The sequence below is a fragment of the Balaenoptera physalus genome (assembly GCF_965194825.1).
Source record: "Balaenoptera physalus genome assembly, chromosome: 19".
NCBI lineage: Eukaryota > Metazoa > Chordata > Mammalia > Artiodactyla > Balaenopteridae > Balaenoptera > Balaenoptera physalus.
The window spans coordinates 14,216,567-14,230,295 of NC_138900.1; the positions used below are offsets into that span (position 1 = coordinate 14,216,567).

General features: G+C 53.7%; 1 protein-coding gene across 2 annotated transcripts in view; it reads right to left on the bottom strand.

Annotated features, from left to right (window-relative positions):
- The window catches only part of RYR1 (ryanodine receptor 1), a 116,005-nt gene that overhangs the window by 55,783 nt on the left and 46,493 nt on the right, over window positions 1-13,729 (bottom strand). For both annotated transcript variants that reach the window (XM_082437632.1, XM_082437631.1), the window contains exons 43-63: window positions 13,374-13,509; window positions 12,941-13,127; window positions 12,747-12,855; window positions 12,246-12,366; window positions 11,985-12,154; window positions 10,359-10,579; window positions 10,185-10,275; window positions 9,104-9,244; window positions 8,537-8,700; window positions 8,352-8,430; window positions 8,002-8,091; window positions 7,404-7,544; window positions 6,961-7,035; window positions 6,787-6,862; window positions 6,325-6,448; window positions 5,889-6,004; window positions 4,045-4,112; window positions 3,826-3,947; window positions 3,311-3,360; window positions 2,794-2,854; window positions 2,426-2,664 (exon numbers count right to left, since the gene is read on the bottom strand). In XM_082437632.1, the coding sequence (XP_082293758.1) occupies window positions 2,426-2,664; window positions 2,794-2,854; window positions 3,311-3,360; window positions 3,826-3,947; window positions 4,045-4,112; window positions 5,889-6,004; window positions 6,325-6,448; window positions 6,787-6,862; window positions 6,961-7,035; window positions 7,404-7,544; window positions 8,002-8,091; window positions 8,352-8,430; window positions 8,537-8,700; window positions 9,104-9,244; window positions 10,185-10,275; window positions 10,359-10,579; window positions 11,985-12,154; window positions 12,246-12,366; window positions 12,747-12,855; window positions 12,941-13,127; window positions 13,374-13,509 (2,581 nt within the window). The remainder of the gene's footprint in view (window positions 1-2,425; window positions 2,665-2,793; window positions 2,855-3,310; window positions 3,361-3,825; window positions 3,948-4,044; window positions 4,113-5,888; window positions 6,005-6,324; window positions 6,449-6,786; window positions 6,863-6,960; window positions 7,036-7,403; window positions 7,545-8,001; window positions 8,092-8,351; window positions 8,431-8,536; window positions 8,701-9,103; window positions 9,245-10,184; window positions 10,276-10,358; window positions 10,580-11,984; window positions 12,155-12,245; window positions 12,367-12,746; window positions 12,856-12,940; window positions 13,128-13,373; window positions 13,510-13,729) is intronic.

Genomic DNA, 13,729 nt, shown 5'->3' on the forward strand with positions numbered 1-13,729 from the left:
TAAGAGCAGGGGCTGTAGAGCCAGCCTGCCATTTACAAGTTTTGTTACTTGAGCAAGTACCAACTCTCTCGCGGCCTTAGTTTCCCTCTCTGTAAAATGTGGATAATTATAGTATCTTCCTCATAGGGTTGTTGTGATGATTAAATGAGTTAATACTCAGAAAGCAACTGGAACAGGGCACACAGGAGGCACTCAGTGAAGGCTAGCTGTTCTTGGAGAGGAGTCACGGATGTCTTTGATGATAGTGATGGACACTCTCTCCAGCAAATGCAAACAGATATCCAGTTGTGACTTCAATATTGGTTATCCACACACCCCCCACCCCAGAAGGCCAGGTTAAGAACCTTGTCAACTTCCTAAATGTCATGAGGCAAAAAGAGGGCAGGGGGACTGTTCTAGATTGAAAAGAGACGACAGAGACATAACAACCAAATGCAATGAGAGAAACTTCACTGAATTCTGAATTTTAAAAAAAATCAAAGACATTTTGAGGGTAATAGGGAAATTTAACTATAGTCAGGTTAGGTGTGATACTGATATTGTGGGTACAGGAGAGAAGGTTCTGCAACATTCAGGTGTTGCAGGCTGAGTATTTAGGGATGAGGGGTCACTGTGTGTGTGCAACTCACATTCAAAAGTTCAACAAGGGCTTCCCTGGTGGCGCAGTGGTTAAGAATCCGCCTGCCAATGCAGGGGACACGGGTTCGATCCCAGGTCCGGGAAGATCCCACATGCCGCGGAGCAACTAGGCCCGTGCGCCACAACTACTGAGCCTGTGCTCTGGAGTCCACAAGCCACAATTACTGAGCCCGTGTGCCACAACTACTGAAGCCCGCGTGCCTAGAGCCCGTGCTCCGCAACAAGAAAAGCCACCGCAATGAGAAGCCCGCGCACAGCAACGAAGAGTAGCCCCCGCTCGCCGCAACTAGAGAAAGCCCGCGTGCAGCAGCAAAGACCCAATGCAGCCAAAAATAAATAAAAATAAAATAAATTAAAAAAAAAAAGTTCAACAAAAAGTTTGGAAATACTTTCACTCATAAAGTGAAAGGTAAAACAAATGGGGCAGATTGTTAACAATTCTCTTCTTTCTACTTTTCTGTATGTTTTTAAAATTTCAGAATAAAATGTTGGAGGGATTCCCTGGCAGTCCAGTGGTTAGGACTCCTCGCTCTCACTGCCAAGGGCTCGGGTTCGATCCCTCGTTGGGGAACTGAGATCCCGCGTGCCCCATGGCGCGGCCGAAAAAAAAAATATTGGAGCCGGGGAAGAACCCCATCCAAGTGCTACTTTTTTTATTTTTGTCAATGTCAAATCAGCAGTGAACTGAGACAGGCCTCCCCTACCCCTCGGTCCCCAGAGCCCGTCCTGGACGCCTCCGATCCCCTGGGCCCCTCACAACCACTGAACCCCAAAGTGACCTTGGCATCTCCCTCAAACTTGTTATTTCTCCCAGCTTGTCTCATGGAGGCCCCACTGTCCCCAGGTCCCCAGGCCAGGGCCTCACTCTGGATGCCTCCTCTCCACAGCCTAATTCCTCGGCCTCCAAGACATCTCTCCCACCAGCCCTTCCTGCCCTTTCCTGCCTCTGCCATGCTCCACATCTTGTAGGGCTTTTTGAGTACCTGAACATACAATGTCATCACCCCCTATTGGGTGTTTTATCTTGCCCGGGTCTCATTAACAACATTATGTTACACACTGTATGCATTATGTTACAAGATCCCAGGCTGGGTCACACACTATAGGTGCAATTTGGTAGGATAAATACAGCAGACACTGCCAATTGACTCCCAATATCTGCTCTTACCTTCTTTCTGCTCTTCTCTTCTTCCTAGTAAGAGACCTCCATACTTAGCTCAACACATGAATAAAGTCTACCATCCTAGTCTTCCTTACAGTGACATGTGGCCATATGCTATGTTCTGGCCAATAGGATAAATGTGAGCAGAAGTGATGTGGGCCATTTCTACGTTGTTCCTTTAAAAGAACTGAGGTGCCCTCCTCTGTTTTCTCTTGTCTCCTACTGGCTAGAATGAGAAGGAGATGGTGCACCATCTTGGACCATATGGATAAAGGCAATATTTCAGGGATGGCAGAGCAACAAGATGGAAGGAATCTGGGCTTCTGACATCATGATCAACCTACCAGTAGACTGTTACATGAAAAAGAAATATATCTGTCACTTGTTTAAGCTACTGTGATTTAGGTTCTTTTGTTAGAGCTGTGGAATTAATGCTCTGATTAACTCATTCTCTAACCTACCGATTTTCTGAACTGAATGCACACTTTGCTTATGACAATGAATCCTCTCAATAAATATAACGCTGAAACACCTGCAGATTCTATCAGGCACACTGGGATGGGTGGTGTTGGTTGAACTGACACCCCCACACACACAACTGCCCTTGAGATCAGGAGCCCTTACGGATAACATCGTCTCCAAACTGGTGCTGGGCGATGTGCTGGAAGAGGGTGGTGAGCACGGGCAGCAGGGCCACGGTGGTGTAGGTGAGGTTCTGGCCCACACCCTTCACCTGCGTGTGTGTCTGCGACACCTTGCCTAGCCGCAGGTTCTCCACCATCTTCTCGATGTCCTCCGAGGCACTCTCAAAGAACGAACGGAGGCCAGCCTTCACGATCTCGGGGCCAGACTTCATCACGGTCCTAACAGGGAAGTGGGGACAAACCAGTTCCAGAATCTGAGATTCAAGATTGAGGAGAGTCTAGGAGAACAGGGGCTGGGGGTGGGAGCACGGTTAGAATGGGAGTGGGCACCATGACCCTTAGCCCCACCTGGCATCCAGGGAGCGTGCCAGGATATGAAGACAGTTGACCACAGCTGGGGCATCCGTCCCTGGGGGAGGAAGTTGGGCTTGGGTGAAGAAAGGGTTATGGGGACAGTACCTCCCTCTACAGCCAACTCAGCTGATCTCTCTTCATCCACCCCCACCCCACCTAGACTCCCATAGGCCCCTGTCCTTCCCTCATCCTGGCTGTGATCCCTCTGCCTGTCCCTCCCCCATCCCGGCCCTGACCCCTCTTCCTGTCCCTCCCCAACCCTGGCCCTGACCTCTGGGCCGTCACCGTCTGGTTATGAGTCTGAGAGTTCCATGATGGCAGGGCCCAGGACTATCCCAGTCACTGCTCTGTCCCCAGGACCACCCACTCCATGTCCACGTTCAGAGGAAGAACACAGGGAAAGTTGTTCAGATTAAGGCATGAACCTGGGCCATATTTCTTCAGGGCGAGGTTGTGAAGAGGGGAAGAGAGGGAAGATTGGGGAGAAGGGCTCAGGAGCAGAGCTACTTACCAAAGAGAGAGACTCGGTGACGGACAAGAGCGGCAAGCTTGCAGAAGAGGCTGAAGAAAGAGAAAGAAACAGGACAGGAGAAACAGGGAGCGAGGACACCAAGGGGACACAATGAGAGGAGGAGGGACAGGGAAGACAGGGGGAGAGGGACAGAAGACAGAGCCAGGAGGAGAAAGCATGATGGGGGAGAAAACGAAGGAGACAGAGGGGTGCGGAGGGGCAGAGAGATGAACCAGCTTGAAAGTCACAAGCAGTAACTGGTATGCTGGGGGTGGGGACGCTGGTCTGCCTTTCTGACAGGGTGACAAATTCGTCCCAGGTTGCCTGAAAGCCCCGTGTCCTGGGGCACACCAGGGCAGTTGTTCACCCTAGCCCTTCCATCACCTCTGCAGGTAGACTGATCAGTGCCCAGCACCTAGGACAGAGCCTCTAAGGTCCAAGGGTGGGAGGAAGAGATCCAGGATTACAATGTCGTGAGGTCAGGGGTGTGAGTCACAGGTCCCAGGGGGGCGCACCTGGTGATCATTTCCTTCTCCTTGTTGGAGGCGTGGCCACCACTGCCCAGCACTTTGGCCGGCGTGGACAGGAAATAGAGGCAGTGGTTGGTGAAGTACTGGTTGATCAAAGGGAGCAGGATCTGGGGGCATGGGGAAGAGACGAAAGGGATTTTGGGTGAAGAGAGAGGAAAGCCCACCAGTCCCCAGCCTCCTCCAGCTTCTGATCCCAGCTCTCACCTTGGCAAAGAATTTAATCTCCTGTTCATGAGGGGACTTTTCCACTCGTCCACTGCTGAACACAGCCTCTGGTGGGGGAAGGCAAATAGGGGTCATGGTGGCTTCAAGGCTAGGGAACTCAGGGTTTTCTGAGGGGGCAGAGTTGGGATATGATAGGAGATTGCCTCCTGGTATGAAGTCACTTGTATTGGCTTTGAGGTAAACCTCTCTCCCCTATCTTTCATCTGATCCCCCTAACTCCTTGATCAAACCCTTCCTGAGGCTGAAAATGGGGAGGAGGACAAACTGGGATGGGGTAAGGCCATGGAACATCCCCCTCCTCACCAATCACAAGTCCTTTTCTTTCTGAACTTCAATATCTGGCACTGAGTAAATGTGGAATGAATGAATGAAACAAGAAGTCAATATAGACACATTAGATTCAACTGTAAAGTGGAAATCTGTTTCAGTCATCATCATCATCATCGTAGTGACGGTAATAATTCATATTATTAAAATAATAATACTATTAAAATAATAATAATAATAATAAATAAGGCTCCAATTACTAAACACTTGCTATGTCCCCTGGCACTGTGAGAAATGTTCTTGCACAATCTCCTCCCAACCTGGAGGCCTGTATACTTGGTCCTTCATTCCCATTTTACGGATGAGGAAATTGAGGTGAAAGAGCTCACTCCAGGTCACTTAGCAAATAAGTGACAGAACTGTAGCGGGTTATGGTGAACAGAATCCCCCTTTCACAGATGAGCAAACTGAGCTTCAGGGAGGAGAGGGAATTGCCAGGAGCCTGTGCAGCATGGAGGTCTGGCTCACGTGGGATTTGGGGTGAGACGTAATGAGTGAATCCTGCTGGGCCACTCACTCACCTGAAGGGAATTTGGGGGTTCCTGGGTGGCTCTTAAGGGGAATGCTGGGGCTCTCTGGGGGAAGCTGGAAGGGATCATAGGGGCCCCAGCTGTGATTCTTAGTGATATATAAGAGGCATCTGCAGGGCATCCCAACAGCCTCAGCCTTCAAAATAGATCCAGAATCTGCCCAGTTCTCACTCTCTTCTGCTCCTGCTGCCCTCAGTCTGCTCCCACAGGCAGCCAGAGGGAGCCTGTGAACACCCAAGGCAGATCAGGGCCCTCTCCTGCTTAGAATGCTCCCGTGACACCATCTCACTCAGAGCAAAAAGCCACAGTCCTCCCCATGGCCTGCAAAGCCCGTCATGATCTGCCTGTCACTGACCCCGTTTCCTCTCACTCTTCCCCTCTGTCACTCTGCTTCAGCCACATGGGCCTCCTAATACGCACATCAGCGACCTCTGCACTGGTTGTTCCTCTCCCTAAAATACTCTCCCCAGATGACCACATAGCTCTCTCCCCAGCTTCCTGGAATACTCTATTTATTTATTTTTATTTTTTTGACTGCACAGCAGGGCATGTGGGACCTTAGTTCCCCGACCAGGGATCAAACCCACTGACCCCTGCAGTGGAAGTGCAGCATCTGAACCACTGGACCGCCAAGGAAGTCCTGGAATACTCCGTTTAAAATTACAAGCGGCCCACACTCCCAACCCTCTTTAGCTAGCTCTAGTGTATTCCTCTTCCCATAACACTAATCACTTTCTGACACACTCAGTGATCTCCTTATTTCCGACTTTAAATGGCTGAATCCACCACAGGAATGTAAGTGGCAGGAGGACAGGGATCTTTGTCTTCTTGTTCACTGTCTTATTCTCAACCCCTAGAACAATGTCTGGCACAATGATTAGATGAGGGGAGGAAGGAGAAATGAATGAACTGGGTGCCTTTGTGAAACTGCAGCTAGGGCGGGGACGGGGAGGGAATTCTCCGTACCCAGGTGGGCGATAAACTCCTGAGAAATGTCCATCCAGCGGAGCAACTGCTGCAGGAAGCCGAAGGCGAACCGTTTCTCAATGGAAGACGTATCCAGTTCCATGTCCTTAAGGCCCCTGCGTGCAGGCAGAGCGAGAGGTCAGCCCAGACGCAGACCCGCCGTATTTCCCGCCTCTTTCCAGTTCGGCCTGGACTCCCCCAGGCCCTGCCTCCGCTTTCCAGGCCCCACCCTTCTTAGGCTCCTCCCCTCTCTGGCCCCGCCTCTGCCCTCCAGGCCCCACCCCTCTATGGCCCCGCCTCTGCTCCCAGGCCCCACCCCCATCATCTTCCTTTCTCTGGCTCCGCCTCCACTACCTAGGACTCGCCACTCCCAGCTTTTGCCGGGGTTCCGCCCACTTTCCCTACCCCTCCCGGGCCGGCCTTCCAGCCCGCTTGCCTGGTGACCGCGTAGCCGTTCATCTGCAGGAACTTCAGCAGCTCCTGGGCCTTCTCTCTATCTCGTGACTTCTCCTTGGCCGTGAGCGTGTCGTAGGGAACCAGCAGGGGGTGGGTCCCACCACCTGGGGCAGCAAAGACCAGAAATCAGGGGCGTGGGGGGGGACCCAGGCCGCTCATTGAAGTGGTTCCTGAAGTTCAGGGTGTGCATAATTATAGTAATAAAGACAGAGATAAGAATAACCAAACATTGCTTTCAGATGCTCCTCACATCGTCACCACAGCCCTACAGGAGTAAATGCTGCGATTATCCCCATTGTAGAGACACAGAAACGAAGTTCAGTGGGGTGAAAGCAACTGTTCAAAGTCACACAACTGTAACCCAGGCCCTTATGACTCCGGAGCCTGTGACTAGGGGAGTACGGCGAAGGGGAGTCTGTGCGGCGTGGGGTGGGTGCCTCACCCTTGGCTTCCAGCTCCTGTTTCTTCTTCCGCCCCCATGTGTTGTGGTAATTTTCCGCCAGTTGTTCTGCCATGGCCTGGGAGAGGATGCAAAGGGTCAAAGCCCACATTCAGAGGATGTCTTCCTCTCCCAACAGACGCCTCCAGTCCCCAAATAAAGGACCACAAGACTCACCTGCAGCTCCCGGGACAGGGTAACTCCGGTGAGGTCGGGGGGCTGGGGGTTGTAGCCTTCCCGTGGATCATAGGTCTGGGGAGACAAGGGAAAGATGAATGGACTAGCAGGAAGCCCAGCCCCCAAGCCAATTTATCCCCCCTACCTGGCCCTACACCCCTCCTCTGTGCCCTCTCCTTAAGTCCCTGTCTCTAAGCCACCCTCCTCTCTTCTGCCCTTTGCAGTTCTTCAGACCCATGCCCTCTCCTTCCCAGATCTCTCAGCCTTCTCCTGCACCCCCTCCTGGCCTTCCCCCTTCCGCTGACCCCACCTTTTTCCCGTGGCCCTTATCCCCCTCTCGACCCCACCTCCTGCCTGGCCCCATCCTCTCCTGGCCCCGCCCCTTATTCTAGCCGCTCACCACCCCCTCATGACCCCGCCCCCTGTCCCAGCCCCGCCTCCACCTGGGCACTTTGGGATATCTTCCGGGTTTTTTTCTTCTCCATCTTCTCCTCCTCACCCTCCCTGGCTTTCTCTATCGTCCATTCCCAGGCAATCATGGCCTTCAAGGACTCCTTGATGGGCCAGCGGTAAATCTCTTTGTCCTGGGGTGGACAGAAGGGAGTGGAGTTGGTGGAATGGGGTGAGAGGGAGGTGGAGGTAGGAGCCCCTGGCTCAGCCTCACTGGCCTCCAGTGTCCCAAGAAGGGGAAAGCCCTGACCATGTGGCTAGGAGTGGTCCAGTCCGAATTCAATCCCAGGTGTCTTACCTGTTCTGTAACAGAGCTTCCCAAACTCTCATTACCCCCTTTTATACATGAGACTCAGAGAAGTTAAGTTGTATGGTCAAGGAATCAAACGCAGTCTCTCCAATTCTTTCTAAGAGAAGGGACACTAGGAGTCTGGGGTCTAGGGGAGGCAGCCAAGTTTGAGGGAAGACAAAGTCCATGGATAGGGAGCCTTAACCCACAGATCCAGCTAGATCCAAGCCCATGAAGCTGCCTCACCCCTCCCTGATCCCCCAAATTTTGGACCCCCAACTTGGGCGCCAAGGCTTGGTCACCTTCTCCGAAAATGTCTTGTAGGGCCTCAGCATGGGATGGGTCTTCAGTTCCTCATCTATGTTCTCCCCATAGGACCAGTTGTTCTGGATCTGGAGGTGGAGAGGGGACAGGTGGGGGCAGTGTCACTATGGAGCTGGGAGTGGGAGCAGGATGAGGTGTGGACAGACACTGAGAGGGAGCCCTGGAGGGGCTGAGGGTTCCAGAGGAGGCTGTGAATCCCAGGAAGAGTTATGGGTCTCAGGGAAACCTGGGGCCCTCTGGGAGGATCTGGGTCTGGGGGAAAGCTGGGGTCTTGAGGAAGGCTGGCAGGGGTGGGGGTTCCTGGGGAGGGGAGGACCATGACGCCAACCTTGTCGAAGGCCCACTTCTCATGTGTGTACTCCGCAAACTTGTTAATGAAGGAGTCCAGCTTCTCTGGGATGATCACACTATTAGGGGGGTGGGGTCAGCAGATGTTAGGGCTGGCCCCTCCTTCCACCTCTGAAACCTTATTCTCCCAGCCCCCAGGACCCCCCTCCTGCCCCCAGGCCTCACTTGAGGGTCTCCACAGGCCGAGGATCAAAGTTGCCTTCAGCGTCCACCGTGGCCTTTTTCTCAGCCTTGGATGAGTAAGAGGCGTCCACGTAGTCGGGGGGCAGGGCCCCTGCGATGGCACACACGCAGGGCATAACCATGCGGTACAGCTCTGGGTCATATTTCTGGGGAGGTCAGGGCGTGGGGGGGGGGGTGGTCACTGCAGGCCTGACGGAGCCTTCAAATCCTGGAGCACCAGGACTTCAAACTCACCCCTCCAATCATCACCCCTCTTTCTTGAGCCCTCAAACATGAAGTATGGTCTCTCTCCCTGAAACCCAAACCTCAGACCCACCTGGACTCTCAAACCATGCCTATGTTACCCCCTCCAAGCCCCCAAACTAGAGGCCCATTCCCTCTTCCATAATGTTCAAACCGGAGACCCAACTCATAGATTCTCCTAGATCCAAACCTGCAGAACTGCCTCCCTCCCTGAACCCCCAACTTTGAGGATTTCATTCTGGATCCCTGACTTCGGGCCCCAGACCCTCCAAACAGGCTTCTTTCAGGGCCCTTGGGTGCCCAGACCTTATGGGCCAGCGAGTCAAAGATGCCCCAGAAGAGTTTACGGGTGAGGTGCAGCTCTTCCTCCGAGGTGACCCCATAGTTGGCCCAGCCTGTGGGGAGGCAGTAGTACTTCCAACAACGCTCATAGTGGTTGGTGAGGAGCTGGGTGGGAACAAGAGGGGGACACACAAATGAGGGGGACATTAACAGGTGGCAGGCGAATGAAGGCCCAGGGAGGCCCTGGGGTGGGGGTGGGGGGTGGCAGTGCTTTTAAATTATGAAGGAGGTGTGGATTATGCAAATGATATGCTAATAAAGGGGAAATGGCATGCGTATTGGGAAGTGGTCCTGGACAGTTTATTATGTAAATTTGGCACTCTAATTCAGAGTCAGGATGGGCATTAAATCAGAGCTGGATTTGTCTGGTGTTCTTTACACAAATAAGCATGCAGATATTAATCCATGGGTAGGGTTATGTGCAAATGGGCATACGGATGAAGTGATCTGTGCTTATGTGAATTAACATGGCAAATAGAAACATAGGCAGCACCCCATGGAAACACGTGGTAGTTGGGAAGAGAGCCTCCACCAGCCAATATGCAAATTTGAAATGGGGGCTGATTTAGATGTATTACGCAAAATAGTTAAAATATCTGAGTTGGGGGTATCTCCTTATGCAAACTAGCATGCAAATGAAAAAATAATAGGAGAGACAGTGTGCAAATATTCAGGATAGCTGTGGTACTATTTACTGAAATAAATGCAGTCATTTGAATAGTGGAAGGCCGGTGGTCTAAGCATGCGAATAAGCATGCTAATTAGAAAAAGTGTGCCCCACGCAAATATATGCTAATTAAGATGGGGGTTGGCTCACTGTTATGCGAATTAAACGCTAATTAGGGAGTGTCAGAGGCACCAATGACGCAAAGTGAATGTTAAAGAGGTTTCTATGGGGCCCGCTGCCCGCGCGTTTGCAGGTTAACTGGTCTGGGCGGTGTGATACAAATGAGCCCCATAGTCCGAGGGCGGAGCAAGCCGGTGGGTGGAGCAAGCCGGTGGGTGGAGCATGGAAATACGCAAGCTGAAGAGGGCTTGCCCTCACCTTGAGCGGCATCTTGGCGAACTCGTTAAGGATGGGCACGTCGAACACCAGGCGCCGCAGCAGGTGCTGCAGCATGGACGGGCGGATGTACCTGCGGGGACATGCACGGGGCGGGGTTATCTCACCCTGAGGTCCGCCCCACCCGTAGCCCCGCCCACCAGGGTCCCGCCCCACCTGCAGAGCGCCATCAGGCATTCCTCGATGACGTCGCGCTGCGCCTTGGTGAGCGAGCGGCCGCGGGACAGGCGGTACACCGTGTGAAGCATGGAGTCCACCATGATGGCGCGATGCTCGGTTCCCGCAAAGAGTGGCGCACACTTGGTGATGAGCGGCAGCACCGCCAGGCACAGGTAACGGTTCAGCGCCAGCGCCATCTCCGTGGTGCTGAAAGTGGCCTGGGGCGCAGGGTGGGGACATCAAGCCCTGACACCTGCCCAGGATAACTCTGGGCAAACGACCCCGGCTTCTGATCTTCCCCTGAAACCTGCTTCTCCCAGACTCCACTACCCTTAGTACTTTGGACTATGCAAAATTTCAAATACACGCAAAAGTCCAGGAGCCAATTAATGAACCCTCATTACCCAGATTAGGCTGTTCTGCAGATACCCACCTTCTGCATGCTTTTCCTCTCTACCCTCGCTTTTTTTTCCTGTAATATTTCATGCAACCCCCAGCCATATATCACTTTATCCAAAGATACTTCAATATGTATCTCCATTCAGACAAGTATCAATACTTCTATTTAACATTCCATGCTGCCATTATCACACCTCACAGAATTAACGAAATCTCTTAATAATCATGATCAGCTTTCTCTAATTGTCTCAAAAATGGCTTTGCATTTAGCTGCGATTGTTTGGATCAGGGCCCCAAGAAGACCCCCATACTGTACTTGGCTGACAGGTGTCTCCATCAGTAACTGTCCCTTTTCCTCCCCCCCTTTATAAGGCTATTTGTTTGCTGAAGAAACTGAGTCATGGGTCCAATGGAATTTCCTACATTTTGGCCTTGGTTGGTCGCTTCCCAGTGGTGTCAGGTAACTAGTTCCTCTGCCCCCTGTATTTCTGATAACCTGGTAGTTATAGATTCAAGTTCCGGGGTTCCCTTTCCCAGTAGGGAACAGTCATTTCTCCCATCTTAAGAAGAGCCTCCTCTTGACCAAGTTCACCCGGCCAGCACATCGCCATTTCCCTGCCTCTTCTGTCACCAACTTGTGTAGACTGTCAACACTCGCTGTCTCCAATACCTCACCTCTCAGCCTCTCTCTCTGAGAGGGGCTCGCTCTCTCTCTATATATATATTTTTTGGCTGCACCGCATGGCATATGGGCTCTTAGTTCCCTGACCAGGGGGCAAACTTCCACTGCGCCCCCTGCAGTGGACTGCCAGGGAAGTCCTCCCGGGCTCTCCTAAACCCTTTCCCATAAGGCTTTAGCCCCACCACCTCACTGAAACTGCTTCCTCCATTTGGCCAAACCAATGGTGAGTTATCAGTCTTCATCCTAACGTGGCATTGTCACCTTCTATTATTATTGTTCTTGTTGTTGGTGTTGTGCATGGGTCTTTGTATCTCCACGGTGCTGAGCCATCACTGAGAATTCTTTTCTATAATCTGAGGTGTTGGAGATTTCCACCCACCCTTTCCCAGAACTCAGAGTTCTTCTTGGTTTTTGTTTTCTATCTTGATGGTGGAGGAGGGAGGATTATGATATGTACACAAGTTCAGAACAAACAAAAGTGCTGCCACTATTCCCATGACACATCCCACTCTGGAGGCCGGGAGAGTGGCCAGAGTACTCACCGTGTCCAGCGAGGCGGCCGCCCGCATGTCGGGCAGGAAACCCACATCTAGCACATGCAGCAAGAACTCCTGGTTCTCGATGCCGTACACGCGGTCCAGGAAGAGCACCATCGACGCCTTGTGGTCCGGCACAAAGGATGCCGACATCTTTGGCTGTACCAGAGCCCCATCTGTGGGCAAGAGAGCGGGGTCAGGGCTGCCCTTGGGTCCCTCTGCTTCCTCCCCAGCGTCACTCCCTTGCTGAGTCCCGCCCCTCCGCACCTTTGCCCAGGGTGGGGATCTGCAGTGGGAGGCTGATGATGCCCACGAGGTCGTCCAGGGGCACGAGGGAGCGCAGGATGGCGCGGATCCGCAGGGCCTCGCCTTTGCCGGCTTGGATTAGCTGGAGAGGGGAGGTGGGCATGTCATCAGGCACCCCCTGCCCCATGTGGTCATTCCCCCATTCCATCCCTTCCCGACCCACTGGCAGGTAAAGACTCCGTCTCGTGGAGCTAACTCTAGAATTCCCAGCCCTGACCCCTCTGCCTGTGCTTCTCCCCTGCAGCCCTGACTACCACTGGCTTTCATTGCTTGATCTCCCGCACTGGACTGAGAGCTCTGTGGGAGTGGGGCCAGGGGCTCTCTCGGCCACTGGTGTGTCCCCAGCATTGCCTAGCCCAGGACCACACGCATAGCAAGAGCTAAATCAATGTTGTTGAATGTCTGAATGAAGAGGTTCAAGGTTGGCTGTGCCCGTCCCCCAGCCCAGCCTTCAGGTCTCACATGCATCTCTGGTGCACAGCGTCCCAGCAGGTCGATCAAGGCAGCGTAGAAGGACATGATGGCGTGTCCAAGGTGCACCCGGTTTTCTTCGGGAGGCTCCTCCCCGAAGCTGCAGAGGAAGGCGGGTGGTGTGAGGAGGCAGCAGGGGCTCGGGGAGGGTGGTGGTTCTGTCGAGGAGGGGGCAGGAGACTCACAGCTCACGCCGCCGGTCCCTGCGGACTCCTGGGCCATCCCTCGCGGGGTCCTCGGAGATGCGGATGGCCTCTTCGATGGTGGCCAGCAGCCCCGAGCTGCCCTCGCCCCGCAGGGCAGGCCCGAAGCACTCAGGCTTGCGGATCAGCAGACGCACCACCACGTTGGCATTCTCCTCCACGCTCTCACCTGGTGGCTCGCGGGGTCAGGAGGCCTCATGAGCCACGGCCCAGGGTCCCTCCCTGGACAGCCCCTGACCTGGCACCCCAGGGGTGAACGTCAGGCCCCCGTTGACCTCCGGACCCTGCCCCGCGCCCACTTGCAGGCATCCCTGCCCAGGCCAGGCCTGTGGCCCAGTATGTGGGCCACACCCGAGGGAGGCTTTAGCCAGTGACCTGCAGCCTCCCGCCCTATTACCGCCACCCCTTGCCTCACCGTTGACGAAGACAGCGAAGCGCAGGAAGTCCAGGTAGCGCTCGCCGCCGCAGGGGTTCCAGCCGATGTCTGGGTACCCTTTGGCCAGGAGTATGGGGCAGCTTTGGAGGCCACAGCCTGCCAGGTAGGACACCACCTGGGGGCACAGGAGGCTCAGCCAAAGGCTAGACCCACACCTCCTTCCTCCCCAAGGCTCAAGTCCCTGCCCATCCCTGGAGCTCTGCAATCCAATTTGGATCCCTCAGCAAACAATAACCCTCATCCTCCACCATCATTTCCCACCTGGACCATCACAGCCACCTCCTCCCTGGGCTCACTGTTCCCTTCAACCCCTAGTCTGTTCCCCACACAGTCAG